We start from the raw sequence: 18,831 nt of genomic DNA, 5'->3' as shown, positions 1-18,831 counted from the left end.
ACAATTGTAAATATTTATGTCCCCAACATTAAAGCACCCAAATACATACAGCAATTAATAACAAACATAAAGGAAATCACCAATTGTAATACAATAATAGCAGGTGACTTTAACACCCCACTTACATTGATGGACAGATCAAACTAACAGGAAACCAACAAGGAAACAGTGGCTTTGAATGACACATTGGACCAGATGGATCTAACTGATATATTCAGAATATTCCATCCTAAAGCAGCAGAACACACATTCTTTTCAAGTGCACAGGGGACATTCTCCAGAAGATCACATATTAGGCCACAAAAGAAGCCTCAACAAATTCAAATAGATTGAAATCATACATACCTCTTTTCTGAAAATAACAGTATGAAACTAGAAATCAACAAGAAAAAAATCTGGAAATAATACAAATACATGGAGGTTAAATAACATGCTCCTAAACAATGAATGAATCAACCAAGAATTCAACAAGAACATTTTAAAAATATGGAGACAAATGAAAATAAAAACACAATGGTCTAAAATCTTTGCAAAAGCAAAAGCTGTTCTAAGAGGGAAGTTTGTGGCAATACAGGCCTACCTCAAGAAGTAAGAAAAACTCAAATGAACAAGCTACTCATACCCCTAAAGGAGCTAGATAAAGAAGAACAAACAAACCCCCAAACCAGTATAAGGAAGGAAATAATAAATATTAGAGTAGAAATAAATGCTTAAAAACTAAAAAAAAAATAATAGATCAATGAAACCAGGAGCTGGTTCTTTGAAAAGATCAACTGAATTCATAAACTTTTAGCTAGACTTATCAAAGAGAGAGGGAGAGAAAGGACTCAAATAAAAATCACAAATGAAGGAGAAATAACAACCAACACCTCAGAAATACAAATTGAAGAGAATATCATGAGAAACTATATGCCTACAAAATTAGACAACCTAGAAGAAATGGATAAATTCTTAGAAACATACAACCTACCAAAATTAAAGCAGGAAGAAATAGAAAATTTTAACAGACTGATTACCAGCAAGGAGATTGTATCAGTAATCAACAAACTCCTAACAAACAAAAGTCCAGAACCAAATGGCATCACAGATGAATTCTACCAAACATTTAAAGACGAGTTCATACCTATTCTTTTCAAACTATTCCAAAAAATAGAAGAAGGAAATTTTCCAAATTCATTCCAGGAGGTCATTATTACCCTGATTCCAAAACCAGATAAGGACACAACAACAAAAAGAGAACTTCAGGCAAATATCTCTCATGAACAGAGATGCAAAAATTCTCAGCAAAATACTAGCAAACCAAATCCAACATTACATTAAAAAACATCATTCACCAGGGGCACCTGGGTAGCTTAGTCAGTTAAGTGCCGGACTTCAGCTCAGGTCATGATCTCATGGCTCATGGGTTTAAGACCTGTGTTGGGCTCTGTGCTGACAGCTCAGAGCCTGGACCTGCTTTGGATTCCGTGTCTTCCATTATCTCTGCCCCTCCCCTGTTTGCACACTTTCTCAAAAATATATAAACATTAAAGTAAATTTAAAAAAATCACTCACCATGATCATGTGGGATTTATTCCTGGTATGCAAGGGTGGCTCAATATTTGCAAATCAGTCAACATGATATGTCACATCAGTAAGAGAATGAATAAAAGCCATATGATCATTTCAATAGATGCAGAAAAAAAAAGCATTTGACTAAGTACAACATCCATTCATGGTAAAATTCCTCCACACAGTAGGCCTCAACATAATAAAGGCCACATGTGAAAAACCCACAGCAAACATCATACTCAATGGGGGGAAACTGAGAGCTTTTCTCCCAAGACCAGGAATAAGATAAGGATGTCCTCTCTCACCATTTTTATTCAACATAGTACTAGAAGTCCTAGACAATCGGACAACAAAAAGAAATAAAAGTCATCCACATTGGTAAGAAAGAAGTAAAACATTCACTATTTGCAGATGACATGATACTATATATAGAAAACACAAAATATTCCACCAAAAACTGCTAGAACTGATAAATGAATTCAGTGAAGTTGTAGGATACAAAATCAATGTGCAGAAATCTGTTGCATTTCTATACACTAATAATGCAGCAACAGAAAGAAATTAAGAAAACAATTCCATTTACAGTTGCACCAAAAACAGTAAGATACCTGGGAATAAATCTAACCAAAGAGGTGAAAGACCTGTATTCTGAAATTACTTGATGAAAGTAATTGAAGATGACACAAATGGAAAGACATTCCATACTCATGAATTGGAAGAACAAATATCATTAGAATGTCTATACTCCCCCAAACAATCTACACATTTAACGCAATTCCTCTCAAAATACCAACAGCATGTTTCACAGAACCAGAACAAACAATCCTAAAATTGGTATGGAACCACAAAAGACCGTGAATAACCAAAGCAATTTTGAGAAAGAAAAGCAAAACTCGAAGCCTCACATTTCCAGATTTCAAGTTATATTACAAAGCTGTAGCACTCAAAACAGTATGGTACTGGCACAAAAATAGATACATAGGTCATAGGACAAAATAAAAGCCCAGAAATAACCCCACAATTATACGATCAATTAATCTTTCACTAAGTAGAAAAGAATATCCAATGAGAAAAAGACAGCCTCTTCAACAAATGGTGTTGGGAAAACTGGTCAGCTACCTACAAAAGAATGAAACTGAACCACTTTCTTACACCATACACAAAAATAAATTCAAAGTGTATTAAAGACCTAAATGTGAGATCTGAAGCCATAAAGATCCTAGAAGAGAACACAGGCAATAATGTCTCTGACATTGGCTGTAGCAACATTTTTCTAGATATGTCTCCTAAGGCAAGGGAAACAAAAGCAAAAATAAACTTTTGGGACTACATCAAAATAAAAAGCCTCTGCACAGCCAAGGAAACAATCAACAAAACTAAAAGGCAACTACTGAATAAAAGAAGATATTTGCAAATGACTTATCTTATAAAGGCTCCATATTGAACATATATATAAAGAACTTACACGTCAACACCCCAAAAACAAATAATCCAATTAAAAAATGGACAGAAGACATGAATAGACATTTATCCAAAAAAGACATCCAGATGTCACACAGACACATGAAAAGATGCTCAACATCCCTCATCACCAGGGAAATGCAAATCAAAACTATAAGGAGATATCACCTCACACTGTCAGAATGGCTAAAATCAAAAACACGGGAAACAACAAGTGTTGGCAAGGATGTGGAGAAAAAGGAACACTTGTGCACTGTTGGTGGGAATGCAAAGTGGTGCAACCACTCTGGAAAACAGATGGAGTTTCCTCAAAGTGTTAAAAACAGAACTACCCTATGATTCAGCAATGGCCCCACTGTGTATTTACACCCACAATACGAAAGCCCTGATTCAAAGGGATAAATGCATCCCTATGACTATAGCAGCATTATTTACAATAGCTAAATTATGGAAGCAGCCCAAGTGTCCATCAATTGATGAATGGATCAAGTGGTATATATACATACATACATATATACACATATGTGTATATTGCTAAGCAAATTAAGTCAGTCAGAGAAAGACAAATACCATATTATTTCACTCATATGTGGAATTTAAAAAACAAAGCAAATGAGAAAAAAATAGAGACAAACTAAGAAACAGATTCTTTAACTGTAGAGAACAAACTGATGGTTACATGAAGGGAGGGGGTGGGGAGATGGGTGAAATAGGTGATGGGGATTAAGGAGTGCATTTGTGATGAGCACTGGATGATGTATGGAACTGCTGAATCAGCATATTGTACATCTGAAATGAATATAACACTGTATGTTAAGTATATTGGAATTAAAATAGAAAAAGGTAAAAAAAAAAAAAAATAGACCAGTCAATAGAGGCACAATGCATTGATTTGCTTATCATGGCTGGTCATTTGCTATTTGATAGATATCAATAAATTCAGGTAGACAGTGTGACAAGCTTCAAAAGTATTGAACAATCTGGTCTATTTTCTCCCAATAAACTATTGTAAGTTGATGGATACAGATGTCTGGAAAAAAAAGGACGGGAAATTAACATGAAAGAGAAGTTTTTGTTTTTGTTTTTTTTTTAGGTTTACACTGGAGATATAAAATTAGCAATAAACTTGAGGCCGATGAAAAACTTGGCCAAATAACAAACATTTACATTTTTCTAGCTCTGACATAAGACACTTAGAATTAATTAATTTAGAGCACACAAGATTCTTTTAAAGGACCTTAAAAATGATCCAGCTGAGTGCTTTTCAAGTTTCCTTAAGCTGTGGAATTCTTGGTTTAAATATCAATCAGGAAGGTCCCTGTATAACATCAGCTATATCACAGTTGCTCTGTTTGCAGGGCAAAGAAACAAGGAAAGAGGGGGGTTGGGACCCTTTCGAGGGGCCCCTGACAGTTTTAACCAGTACAGGTTAAAAATCCATGACCCTGTAATATACAGGGCTTTTGGAATTACAAAATTCCAAACCTTGCAGAAATGTGTACTTTAAAAATGTGCAAGTTTTGCCTTTACCCTCCACTTCTTCTCTACCTCTATCCCCAATTTGATTCTTCAGAAAGAAGTAGTGGTGATAGTTTTATGTGTGTCTTTCTAGAAGTGCCTCCCTCTCCATATACATATATGTAAATCCTTTTCTGTCCTTGTTCTCCTTAGCCAGCTCTATATTTTCTTTGACTGTAGTACTTAACACTTTCCAACACCCTACTTTATTTATTTATCACTTTGAAGCCAAGGATATTTGCCTGTTTTTGTTCACTGACATTTCTAAAGTTCCTAGAAGGATGCTGGTGTGAGTAGGCACTCAGAAATATTTGTAGAATTAATGAAAAATGAAGAATCAGGATGAATAGAGCAGAGAGGATTTTTAGAGCAGCGAAGCTATTCTCTATGATTCTACAATGGTAAATACATCCAAACGTTGGAATATTACTTATGCAAAAAAAATGAGCTACCAAACCACAAAAAAGATATAAAGGAAGCATAAATGCATATTACTAAATGACAGAAGCTGATATGAAAAGGCTATTAGAAATGAGGATGTTTGGTATGAGAAACAGAATCATACTCTGAGTTTCTGAAATGGTATGCTTCCCACATTTGTGGCTTATTTTAATGGTGGCATAATATTTTAATGGCTATTGGGTAATTGATGTGAATATTGCACATGAAAAATGATGTTCCCATAAAGCAATTTATTTTTAAAAGTCCATTGAAACTTTTTTTTAAAAAAGAAAAAAATTCATTTTATTATTTCTTACTGATCTCTAATATGGACAGGGCAAAAATGTGAGCAGAGGAAACATAGGAATTTGATGTCATTTACATAGTTCTTTTTCTCTTACTCCAAATGGATCTGCCAACAGATGACATGAGATTCTGCTTTAGAGACTTATCTGCTGTTTGTAAACACACAACTCTATGAATATAGACTGCGACACAAATAAATACCTTCCAAATTATCAATACCTGGACTCCTGATTGCCAATTATGTAATTGCCTGCGTTTTTGGAAAAACATTTTAAAATCCTCCATCATCTGAAGTTTGATGGTTGTTGTGGATCAAACAAGAGGAAATTAATTTTTTTTTGCCTTTTCCTATATTATATCAAAACTCTTTTCAGTTTCTTTGGCTGTCAGCTCTTCATCATCAACAGAGCTCAGAAATATGGATTTGCTCAGTTTTTAAGTGAGATTTGATGATATCCAGGGACCATTTTGTTTCCCTACAGGGCATATACTGCCAGTTTCATAATGGAAGCAAACGGAAAGATAACATTCACTTCCTGAAATTTGGTTTCTGGCAAGCTGGATTGGAATGTACTCCTGTGCTGTTGACAGTCAGTGGCTCAGGACCTTTTTGTACAGCACTGTATGCTTTGGAGTAAAGACAACCACCCAGACAACAAGGGATTACTACTAATAATCTCCGAGTATGAGCTTCCCTAAAAAAAGATTAAGAAATACTAACTACAGATATAAGAGTATAATGCCGTATCTTTCTATCTTAAAAGTAATACATTTAGAAGAATATAGCTGAGAATATTATATCTCTCACAACAACTACTTCTGTACCTAAGACACCTCCTCTTTCACTTTCTTCCCTTCCTCCTTCTTTTAATGTGGCTGCCTTTGGGTGAGATATATCAAAATGCACTCCTGTGCATTTTTGCTCTATTATGTATTTACTTTTACTTCTGTTTATTTATTAGCAAGGTCTTTTTAAACCTATTAGAGACATATCCAAGGTGGGCACTATATTAGGGGAACTGACCATTTCAAGGGTTTGGACGAGTCATTTGATACACAGGCAGATAATCACTCCTCCTGGATTTCCATACAAAATGGCCTGAGTGTACATATACTTACCAATTTTCCTTTGTACTGTTTCCTAGTTGGATGAAGATACTTCTCATTCATAGATATATATCAGGTAAACCAATATGCACATAAGCAGCACACCCTTTTGTTCAAAAGCATGGTTAAGGCATTTTTCTTTCTTTTTTCTAATGTTTATTTGTTTTTTTTGAGAGAGAGAGAGACAGACAGACAGACAGACAGCGTGAGCGGGGAAGTGCAGAGAGAGAGACGGAGACACAGAATCTGAAGCAGGCTCCAAAGCTCGAGGTGGGGCTTGAACTCATCAACTGTGATATGATGACCTGAGCTGAAGTCGGAAGCTTAAGCCACTGAGCCACCCAGGTGCCCCAGGGCATTTTTCCTTATCTATTTGAATGTTCAAAGAAAATAAAACTTGTCCTTCTTCTCCTCCTCCTCCTTTTTAGAAGTAGCTTTTGAAAATATAACTAACGAGGGGCGCCTGGGTGGCGCAGTCGGTTAAGCGTCCGACTTCAGCCAGGTCACGATCTCACGGTCCATGAGTTCGAGCCCCGCGTCAGGCTCTGGGCTGATGGCTCAGAGCCTGGAGCCTGTTTCCGATTCTGTGTCTCCCTCTCTCTCTGCCCCTCCCCCGTTCATGCTCTGTCTCTCTCTGTCCCCAAAATAAATAAACGTTGAAAAAATAAATAAATAACGAGAAATAAAGTTATGTGATGTTCTCTAGTGGAACTTTGCAAACAAGTAAGTTGTATATTTAAGTGCGTAACATCTTTACCAGTGATGTGGTTGCCTGCCAGGGTGTTGCAGCTACTCTACTGGGGATGAACAAGGACAGTAATCTGATGTTAACTCAAAAGAAGAGTTTGGAGGGGATCTTTTCAAAAGGATTTGTAAGGTCTTCCTCTAGCCATATTATTTAAATGTTTCTCATGGGACATTGAGGATGACTGGAACCAGGACAGGAGTGACAGGAGAAGGTTAAGAGGAGAATCTGGCCACCATTATATCTATCTTCTTTTGACTAAAGTTCACTCTGGAAAAATGGGAATTGGCAGAGAGGTAATCTAAGATAAAGTCTAAAGCACCAAGAAAAATTCTCTAGAAAAGTTTTCCCTACCAAGGAAAACTGTTAGGGAAAACTGTCCTTCAAACAGGGGCCAAGTGGACCATATCAATGAATAAGACACCAAGGAATTTGCAATATTTTCTTATTTGCTGTTTCTCCCTCTGAAATTGTGTAGAAAAGTTTTAGGATTTTCCTCTGTCTCCAAATCTTACAACTCTCCTCAGGGATAAATGATCCTAATCCCACAATTACCAATGTATTTTAAAAAAGAAGGAAACCTCCTCCAGAACCACTAAATGAATGGGTTTTATCATCGTCCCTCAGGCTAGACCAACCGAGGACAAAGAGGTAAGGGCTGGGTTGGCTTTGCCTCCTTGGTCATGCCAACATGAGGTTGGAGTTGACTATATGCAAACTTTCAATAAGAAATCTTTATTTGTAATTAATTATGAAATAACAGCTGCTTCTTGATTTTATAATAAACTTTTATTTTTTTGTATTCTTATATCTGTTCAAGTTGAAAAATCAACTCATGTCGGTCTATTAGAGAAAGGAAGACATTACTAGCTTTAAAATTAGCTTTCTGCAAGTCAGGCTTGCTGATATGCTTTACAGATGGGATGTATTTTCACCCCATCAGGAAATACTTCAAAGCAAACCAAAGCAGCGTTGATGGGTTCTTGTAAGCTTTTATATCATCCTTTATAGAACACCAGTGATGGGCCAGATTTTCAAGGATTTATTTCAATATCATGCATTTCTGGATTCTTTTAACCTCTAATTATTTTTGTTCACATAAAGGAATTCCAGTGATTCAGATATTTAAAATACCCTTTGGCTAATGAACTAAATTCCTTCAGTCTTGTATATAAATACAATCAGTCAGTGATGTCAGACCATCACTCTGGATATGAATATATAACTTTCCATGGTTGGCTAACCTGCACCCGCACTAGAGGCCTATAAGACCAAGGAGAGAATTACTGACTTGGGAATAACAGGCTCTTTCATATCCAAAATGACACTGCTGACCCAACCTCAATAAGACCTGGGGTTTGACAATTTTTCCAGACATGATGATAGATTTGTGCTGCTCTATTTATACTCCATTGCCTGTCCCCACTGTGATTAATATCATGCAATAATAAGATGGTGGGCTATGGATAAGAATGGTATCTCTGACCTTGACTCACCTAATACTGGATTCTGTTGTGCTGTGACTAGTGAGGTTCCTGTTCTTTCAACACAGTTTATTATTGAAGTATTAGATTGAACCACATGAAAGTGATGTTTTTGCAGGTCAGAGTAAGGAAATCAGATATCAGTTGTTTTTTTTTTTCATATGATACAAAACAATACCAAAAGAACTTCTTTAAAGTTTGTTTTATGATTTTCTTATACTATAGACATTATGACATCTGTCTGAAATTATTCTTAACACTTTGTTGTTGTTGTTCTTGTTTCCTGCTGGTTATTTATCTTTTTAACTCTCCCTGTTGTAGAAGTGGTTTTTATGCTTCTTCCCTTTGCTTCTTGATTGCCTTGCATTATTCAGCAAGAAAGACCAAATATGCCTCTTTTACACCCACAACACATTAAACATAACACAGTTTCTAACCCTAAATCTTTCTTTAATAAATTTCTAAGAAAAGAAATGTGATATTGCTGAGCTGAGTGATCTCACGACAGCAAGCAAAACTGTGTCAGCCAGATGACTGCTGGCTTTCTTCTGAATGGTTTACACAATCCCTGGAATAGTAACAACATGTCCCCTGCAGTCAGTACGAGTCCTTTCTCAGTGGATGTATTTACAGTGAGTCATATAAATCTTCAATCCCTCACACATATCTCTGTGCAAGGAATTTTCCAGGAACTTCCAGGAAGTTACAAAAATGTGAACAAATTCCAAAATGTCAACTTAAAAAAAAATAGACATACTCAGTTCTAGGTCATTCCTGGCAGGAAACATCAAAAGAAAATACCTTTTGATTCTTGTTTGTTTTTAGTAAAGATGATGGATTCCTTCAATATTTTGGAAAAAACCCCCAAGCCACTTAGTTAACTCTCAAAGTCCTCAAATAATTCAAGGCAATAAGAAATAACATGGGTTTTTGATAACTGGACGCTTGAAGTAACTGCGAGACTGCCTTACATTTTCACAAGATTAAAACTCACTCTAAAGCACAGCTTCAATGCTTTAACCTAAACTTGAAAAACAAAACTATTCTGGCAGGTGGAAATGTGGCTAACTTTATATTTGCTACAGGTTTCCTTTTTTAAGCTGGGAAATTCATGTAACCTCATTTCTATTAAGTTCTCCAACCTGTGCATTAAATACATAGAATATTAGTGAAATGGGAAATCATAAAAAGTTTGTGTTAATTGAGTTTTATTGACTTTACCTATTCTCAAGTCCTGCTATACTTAATTATCCAAAACTTATATTGAATATGAGCAATACCACTTTTATTGTCACTCTTTAAAAAAGTTGTAAGACTCCTAATCAATAAATTATTATAAACACTTCTGAAAATGTCAGATTCTACAGACACACAGACAAGATTTGTCATTACCAAGTCCTTGTGAGCATTAGAATACATTCCTTTCCCTTTGTTAGCATGAGAATACATTCTTTCCTCTGATTTGGAGTGGGAGCAGGGATAGAAAGTAGAATATGGAAAATGGGACCTTCCTAGTACCATCCCCTGAGGGGGATGACAGTGGGTGGTGAATATGAATTGGATTCATTATTCTTCAGCTGTGTTTCTTTCTGAAAGATGTGCTGCCTAGCTTATTCTACGTGGGCATCGCCTGTGAAAAGCTGTCATGCCCAACAAGTAGTCCAGAACCTTCATCTTAATCTGAAAGGAATAGCATGGCTGTTAAGTGAGAAGAACCGCAGGAAAAATCTAATTAGCCTGATAGTGACTTCAAAATAGCCAAACCTGTTCAACCCACTGCCAGAAGGATGAGCTTGCCCTGGGCACTCTTCCATTTTAGCACTTGTGCCTCAAACCTATCATCTTTTTCAGTACCAGGGCACAAAATTTAAGAAGCACCAGAAAATTTAGTAGTCAAAATAAGTAATATTTTGAGAAATCAAAATTAACACAAAAAGTTCGTAATGAACAAAATATCAAAATTGTAAGCGGAAACATGATCAATATTACTTCATATTCCTTTTGCCTCTGCTCCAATATGACTTAGGAAGACATACTAATCCTTTGTTTACTTAAAATTTTGCTGAGCTTTTTTCGCACCTCCTTAAATTGTGCACCCAAGGGATGCCTCAGTTCCTGACATCTTTTACTTTGTTCTCCGTTTTCTGACTAGCTCACACTCTTACTGGTTCCTGACATACATCATCTCCTGACAATGATTTCACTTTTTCCTTTCTATAATTTCCAAGAAGCCAGGGACTGTGTCTGTTTGGGTCATAGCTGAATCTCACACAAAGCTGAATTTTTAGTACAGTGCCTTGCACACGGTAATTGCTTCATAAGTGCTATTGAATGAATGGGAGAAAAATGTCCTGGGGCTCAATGCTGTACATGGCTTCCTTGCATTATTATGTGGATGAAAGAAATGTCTCTGGCTGCACCTCTACCCGAGAGTCTGCTTTGGGAAACACAGACCCCTTCCAGAATTTTCCTAAACACTAGGGACAGGGAATCAGGAACAATATATTTCAGGTTTGAAAAAGTCAGAGTCGGTGAGCTTAGGTGTACCTAAGTAGATTCAAATAGGAATCAAAAAGATGATTGACCTTATTGGGGGGAAAAAAGCAATTAAAATAACCTAAGCGTGTTTTCAAATGATCTATTTTACAAAAAATCCAGGGTATGGCAATTTTTGTGATTTGAGCCTTTTTGTTTCTTCCCCAGTGATATTTGAAATTTCTCAAGTTTAGGGTGTTCAAAGAACTTACCTTCAATGGTACACTGATCAGGGATTGGAATCTTCTTTCCGATTTCCACAGCGTATGCCTTTACTTTACTGAAATTTTCCTTTAAGTGCAAGTAGAGCTTATCTTGGCATTCTACAGGACTTGCAGTTGTTTCTGGAGTTTCTTCCTGGCAGTTTTCTTTAACTGTTTCTGGCAAATTCTCTGATTCTGTATGTATAATGCTTGGGTGTGAAACTGAAGAATTTCTCAGCTGTGATCTGTCAGAGTTTGCCTTAAAGGGCAACTTGTCGTTTCCTTGGCTAAGTGGATCTGTTTCTGAAGGAATGATCCTAGCTGGCATATCTCCACTCTCTACAATTTCCCCATCATCTGAACTCATGCTCTTTGTTAGCACAGTGTGCAAAGCCAAACTCTTTGACCTGCAATATAAACAAAAAGCGAAGACAGGCAAAGAAGTTGAGCTCGCATCCACTGAGAAGCAAAAGAAAGGATAATAACAGTGGGGGAAATTTACTTCCTCTAGAATGGGAGACCATAAATTGGTGCTACAAACAGATTTGATAAAACACATAGACCAGCAACAAGTTATGTAATAAGCCAAATCTTTGAAGATCTATGCCACCTCCAAAAACAAAGATTTAAAAATCAATTTCATGGCAAAACTAACTGGAAAATGGTGGACTTATACACTTGTATTCTTTTTTTCTACTTCGGAGTCTGCTTTTTCATCAGAAAACAAGAGAAGCTTCTGATAGTCATTCTCAATATAACATATTTATGTTTAAAAAGTATTTTTAAAAAATAAGCCACAGGTTTGTTTTCCATTTGTTTTCTCCTTTTTTTTTTTTTTTTTTTTTTTTTTTTTTGAGAAAGCACATGAGTGGGGTAGAGGGGCAGAGAGAGAGAGAGAGAGAGAGAGAGAGAATGACTCCCAAGCCCACTCCACACTCAGCATGGAGCCTGATGCCTGATGCTGGATCAAGCCCAGGACCCTGGGATCATGACCTGAGCTGAAATTGGGTTGGCTGCTCAACTGACTGAGCCACCCAGGAGACCCTGTATTTATAGCAAGCTCCTTTGGATAACAGAAGCACTGTGAATGCCATTTCATTCATGAAAAGATAGGACTTTGGGTGCTATAGGTAAAAGATACTTAAAAAAACACCCCGTGATAATGCGATAACAAAACTAACAGCAAACACAAAGTGCATACTTTAAAAAAAAAAAACAGCCAAGCAAAATTTATACCTGTTAAATCTAATGTCTTTTCTTTCTTCCTTAGAAAATTGGCCCAAACTATATCTTCTTATAGAGCTAGGAGTATTGCTCTCAGCATTTATTTTGTCTTCAAAAGCCTGTATTTTAACTTGGAGCTTTTCATGGTCTTCATCTTCAGCTACAGTGAACTTGATTTCTTCCAGCTTCTCAGGGAATTCAATTTCATTGCTGGGTTTTCTCCTAAAAAAACAAAAATCATTGCATTAGATGTGGTCACATATACCCTCAGAACAGTGTTACTCTCTATTTAACTGATTCTTGTTCAAAATAGAAAAAATTATTTAATACATCTTTTAAGTTTATTTGAGAGAGAGAGAGAGAGAGAGAGAGAGAGAGAGAGAGAGAGAGTGCAGGGGAGGGGCAGAGAGAGAGAGAGAGAGAGACAGAGGATCCCAAGCAGACTCTGCACTGAGCCTGATGCGGGGCTGGAACTCACAAACCATGAGATTATGACCTGAGCTGAAACCAAGAGTGGGATGTTTAACTGCCCAAACCAACCAGGTGCCCCCTGATACATTTTTCATTAGTCATTTAACAAATATTTATTGAGTAACTACAATGGATATAGGGTTTGTTTTTAAGATTTTATTTTTAAGTAAATTCTATACCCAATGTGGGGCTTGAACTTACAACCCCAAGATCAAGAGTTGCATGCTCCACTGACTGAACCAGCCAGGTGCCCCCCACCTTTTTTTTTTCTTAAAGAAAATTATATGTGTTCTAGTTTCTGTCACCTACATCATTTCTGTGGTAGGAAATATGCTCATTATGGTCACCATCACTGCCAGCCTATCAGTGGGGTCTCCCATGTACCTTTTCCTGGCCTATCTCTTTTTTTATTGATGCTGGCTATTCCTCTATAAACACCCCTAAACTGATTGTAGATTCACTCTATGAAAAGACCATCCTATTCAAGGGGTACATGACCTAAGTCTTTGGAGAAGATGTCTTTGGAGCTGCTGAGGTCATCCTACTTAGTATGATGGCCTATGGCTGTTATGTGGCCATCTGCAAGCCCTTGAACTATACAACCATCATGTCCTGGCAGGTACGTGGCCTCCTGGTGGGAGTGGTGTGAGTAGGAGGCTTTCTTCATGCAACCATACAGATCTTCTTCAGCTTTCAATTATCCTTCTGTAGCCCTAACACCACAGATCACTCTATGTGTCATCTGAACCCTTTGCTCAATTTTGCCTGCACTGATATTTACACTCTAGCGCTCTTTGTTGTTGCCAACAGTGGAGTGATCTGTGTGTTAAACTTCCTTCTCTTGGGGCACCTGAGTGGCTTAGTCAGTTAAGCGTCCAACTTCAGCTCAGGTCATGATCTCACAGTTCATGAGTTTGAGCCCTGCACTGGCTCTGTGCTGACAGCTTGGAGCCTAGAGCCTGCTTCAGATTCTGTGTCTCCCACTCTCTCTGCCCCTCCCATGCTCACACATTGTCTCTCTCTCTCTCCCTCTGTCTCTCAAAAATAAAATAAGAACATTAAAATTAAAAAAATAAACTTCCTTCTCTTTGTTTAAATTTTTGTTTTTTATTTGAGTATAGTTGACACACAATGTTACATTACTTTCAGGTGAACAATGAACACAGATCTTTGAAATTGCTTCTATAACTTCTTCTGCCAGAAGTTTATAAATATTGGTATTTATATCAATTTTACATTAGAAGGAGAGTTTTGGAAGAAATCAGAGAATAAAAAGCAGTTTTTATGGTTATCTACCATATTCTTATCCAGCTCTACAAAAGCATGGCTTTCATATGAAATTCCTGCCAGACGTTTTTTAGAAAACTCTTATGTGTTGATTTGTTTGCAATGAAATTGACAGAATAAGAACATTTCAATGGACTGTGTAAAGTCATGGTTTTGTTAATTTTATGGCTATCACTGTGACTCTTTTATGTTATGAAATAAGAAAATTCTTTCTGAATTTTAATATGTTGGAGGAAAGACATTTTCCATGAATGATATTAATAGTTCCAATTAATCTTTTTTTAAGGTTTATTTATTTTTAAGAGAGAGAGCGAGAGTGTGCACAGGCAGAGGAAGGGAAAAGAGAGAGGGGGAGACACAGAATCTGAAGCAGGTTCCAGGCTCTAAGCTGTCAGCACAGAGCCCGACGTGGGGCTAGAACTCACGTACTGGGAGATCATGACCTGAGCCTAAGTTGGATGCCCATCCGACTGAGCCACCCAGGGGCCCCCCAACTATCTTTTTTATAGCAGCATTTGTGAAAATACTCTGTGACTCATTAAAATTACCTCCTTTAACGCAGGGGTTATTTGTGGAATAACTTTGGAACCCTTCTAAGGACTAATATGTGCCTTAAACAGAATGGAAGCCTACTGATAAGCTGCAGAAATAGCTCACTGATGCTCACCAAGGTGCTGAATGATTACAGAAAAGTAGTGTGTGTTTATTTTCCTTGATCTGCCTTAGACATCCTAAAGCTACTTTACTTTCTATTTAACAATCACTATCAATCCTATCATGTGAGGTTATTAATAAACATAAAGGTTAATAATCTCTAGAAATCCATTCATCAAGATGGCTTAATGATTCTGTTGGTTTGTCTATGTATATTTACTTGGCCCTCTTTACCATTTTTCCTGGAGGTTAATGAAAAGGGCCTCAAGCATACAAAACAATCATAGCTTTTTCAAACATATGGCTATTTCCCCCTAAAAGCCAAAGTAAACCTGGCATAGTATGTAGGTGAGGGTGAGGAAATACAATTTGTTTTTTTTGTTTTTGTTTTTGTTTTGTTGTTTTGTTTGTTTTTTAACGGCACTGCTTTTTAAGGAAAACAAACATGATAGGGATGGTGACAGATTTTTTTTCAATTACATTCCACCCATTCTGGGGTCATATGTATGGTGGGTACTGAGGAAGATTGTTTGGAAGCTTTTCTGGCTGGCCCATAGAGGAGTACTGGCTTTGAGGGAGGGTTCATAGTTTTGGGCCCACAGTTTTTATAATTACCCTTTAATCCAGCTCAGGGACAAATGTAAATGGTGCCACTGGGAAAGCAAGTAGATTATCCCTTAAGTAACCAAGATATTGTTTATTGTCTAATAAGCTATTGCTGAGAAAACTTAAATACATATTTGTGTAGTTTTTATAGGCTTCCTTGGTTTTGCATACAGAATGCAAAATTTATTATCCACATCATGCTTCACTGAAATATACATGAGTAGATTTGAAGAATCAGTACATGGGAATAAAGGGAATAATCATGAACATGTTTCCCTTTATGATACATATGATACTGGCTACCCATAACAGATGGGAGGTTTTGACATGTTCCAGCCAGATGATTCTAAAAGATGGACTTTATACTCCTATTACAAATGAAACAAAGATGGTACTATCACTGGATGGTAACTTACAAACCATGATAATTACCAAGGCTAATTTTCAAAGATCCAATGGGACTTCTGGGGAAGATGGCGGGGTAGGACGATCCTAAGCTCACCTCATCACAAGGATACAACTAAATAACACCCACATCAGTGTAAACAACTCAGAAAATGACCTGAAGACTGGCAGAACAGACTCTCCACAGCTAAATGAAGAGAAGAGGCCACATTGAAGAGGGTAGAAAGGGTAGAGACATAGTGGAAGATAATGGACCCACAGGACTGTCCACAGAGGAAGAGGCACCACAGGTATGAAGAGAGGAGAGAAACAAACCCTCACACCAAGCACCTCAGGCATGGGAAACCCACACAGGTAAGATGAATTCCTATAACATGTTGTTTTGGAAACCACAGGGGACAAATTTTGTGAGCTTTTACAATAGGAGATTAACAACTGGAACTTTAAAATTCAGTAGGCTCCACTCTGGGAGAGCCAGAGGGCAAGAAGAAACTGAGTTATTGCCCTTAAAGAGATAGGACAACAAACAGCTCTGCAGAGATACAGCATAGAAATAGCAGTTTGAAACATGGTTGGGATATATAGGAAGGTTTATTTCCTAATCTCAGCATGTGCTGGAGGGCCAGACGTCTTTAGGAGACTTCTCCAGGAAAAGAGGAGATAGCAAGCAACATCCCCCACCTCCCCCGACCCCCAGCCTACACACATGGACATCTTGGGAAATAGCACATCATGGAACACTTTCCATCTAACATGTTAACACCATGCCCCACCCCTGCCTTCTCTTGAAGACATGCCTCCTCTGGCTCTGCTCCAGTTTCCTAAAGCAGATCAAGGTCTCCTCCCATGACACACCTACACAAACCATGCTAACACCATAAGCTCTGTCCACACATTCTCCTGTAGACATTCCCCCAGTGGGCTAGGGGCAGACATCAGGCCTGAATACAGGCCTCAGCCACAAACTAAACCTTCTCAGGGGACAACACAGGGAAAGCATGTTACTGATCAATGCTACTGCATCTCTGGCAAATTCCTGGTCTGACTCAACTCAAGATCAAGGCAGACCCAAACTGACCAAACAACAACACAGGGACCAAACCCTGCCCATAACAGGCAAAGAAAGCCACTGCAAACGACAGAGCTGAAGGCAAAAGAGGCTCAGCAAAAACAGTAGGGTGCATGCAATACACATAGGAGACACCCCTGAAACAACAGGTTCTGGTGAACAGGGGACACTGTACTGCAGGGTACTACAGGACTTCTTCTTCAAGTCAAGTGGACTTGAAAGACCACTACTTTCAAGATCAGGAAATGAAGCTAACTTTCCTAACACATAGAGAGAGACACGGAGTTAGACAAAATGAGAAGACAAGGCAATATGTCTTTAATGAAAAAACAGACAAAGTCACAGCAAGAGAGCTAAATGAAAGAGAGATAAGTAATATGCCAGACAGAGAATGTGAAGTAATGGTCATAAAGATATCCACTGGACTTGAAAAAGAGTGGAGGACCCTTTAACAAAGACATAGAAAACATAAGAAAGAACCAATAGGATGAAGAACTCAATGATTGAAAATAAAAATACACTAGATAGAATAAATAGTAATGAGAAGAACAGATCAGCAACAAGGAGGACAGAGTAATAGAAAGTAGTCAAGCTGAGAGGAGAGAGAAAAAAATAAAAAATGAAAAAAAAGGCTTGGAGAACTCCACAACATCATCAAATGTGGTAACATTTGCATTATAGGAATCCCAGAAGAAGAAGAGATTAAAAAGGGGGCAGAAAATTTATTTGAAGAAATAATAGCTGAAAATTCCCAAATCTGGGGGAAAAAAAACAGAAATCCAGAGCCAGGAGCCACAGAGAACTCCCAACAAAACCAACCCAAGGAGATCCACACAAAGACTTATAGTAAATAAAATAGCAGAGTTGTGATAAAGTGAGAATTTTTAAAGCATCAAGAAGAAAGAAAAGTTACAAGGGAAACCCTATAAGGCTGTCAGTTAACTTTTCAGCAGAAACTTTGAGGGCTGGAAGGAAATGGCATGATACATTCAAAGTGCTGAAAGGAAAAAAAAAATCTGCAATTGAGAATACTCTATCCAGCAAAGATATCATTCAAAATAGAAAGAGAAATAAAGAGTTTCCTAGACACGGGTGCCTGGGTGGCTCAGTTGGTTAAGCATCTAGCTCTTGACTTTGGCTCCGGTCATGATCTCATGGTTTGTGAGTTCAAGCCCCACATCAGGATCCATGCTGACAGTGCAGAGCCTGCTTGGGATTCTCTTTCTCACTCTCTCTTCCCTTCCCCACTTGTGCTCTCTTTCTCTCTCAAAATAAAGAAGTAAACCTAAAAAAATGTTTCCCAGACAAACAAAAGTTAAAGGAATTCATGACCACTAAACCAGCCTGACAAGAAATGTTAAAGCAGACCCTTTGAGTGGAAAGGAAAGACATAAGTAGGAGTAAGAAGAGTAGGAAGGACAAAACCAGTAAAATTAATTATATCTACAAAAATCAGTGAAGCAACTCACAAAATAAAAGATCATAAAGTTTGATATCATATACCTAAAACATGGGGATAGAGGAGTACAAATGATTTCAAACTTACATGATCATCAATTTAATATAGACTGCTATGTGTATAAGATGTTATAGGCAAACTTATTAGTATCCACAAATCAAAAACCAGGGATAAATATACAAAAAAAGGAGCAAGGAATCAAAGTGTATCACTAAAGAAAGTCAGCAAACCATAAGAGAGAAGAGGAAGAGTAGAAAGGACAGAGAAAAACTACAAAAACAACCAAAACACGAGTAACAAAATGG

At 37.4% G+C, this 18,831-nt stretch overlaps 1 protein-coding gene and 1 long non-coding RNA gene across 11 annotated transcripts in view; one reads left to right on the top strand and one right to left on the bottom strand.

The window, feature by feature from the left end:
• The window catches only part of VEPH1 (ventricular zone expressed PH domain containing 1), a 254,768-nt gene that overhangs the window by 106,099 nt on the left and 129,838 nt on the right, over positions 1–18,831 (bottom strand). For 8 of the 10 annotated variants that reach the window (XR_006718588.1, XM_045503154.1, XM_045503157.1 and 5 more), the window contains 2 exons: positions 12,588–12,797; positions 11,361–11,758 (listed from right to left, as the gene is read on the bottom strand). Coding sequence is in view for 8 of the 10 variants with exons in the window: in XM_045503154.1 (XP_045359110.1) it covers positions 11,361–11,758; positions 12,588–12,797 (608 nt within the window). In the remaining 2 variants the exon portion in view is untranslated. Of the gene's footprint in view, positions 1–6,396; positions 6,534–11,360; positions 11,759–12,587; positions 12,798–18,831 lie in introns of those variants that run through there. The other 2 variants (XR_006718589.1, XM_045503159.1) reach the window with 2 other exon arrangements.
• LOC123611337 lies at positions 821–18,119 on the top strand. The gene is made up of 3 exons (XR_006718591.1): positions 821–1,063; positions 11,136–11,140; positions 18,109–18,119. It is a non-coding gene; the product is annotated as an uncharacterized LOC123611337 (long non-coding RNA).

Source organism: Leopardus geoffroyi, chromosome C2 (genome assembly GCF_018350155.1).
Source record: "Leopardus geoffroyi isolate Oge1 chromosome C2, O.geoffroyi_Oge1_pat1.0, whole genome shotgun sequence".
NCBI classification, from domain to species: Eukaryota; Metazoa; Chordata; class Mammalia; order Carnivora; family Felidae; genus Leopardus; species Leopardus geoffroyi.
The sequence above is the reverse complement of the archived record's forward strand: the minus strand, read 5'-3'. Positions and strand labels throughout refer to the sequence as shown.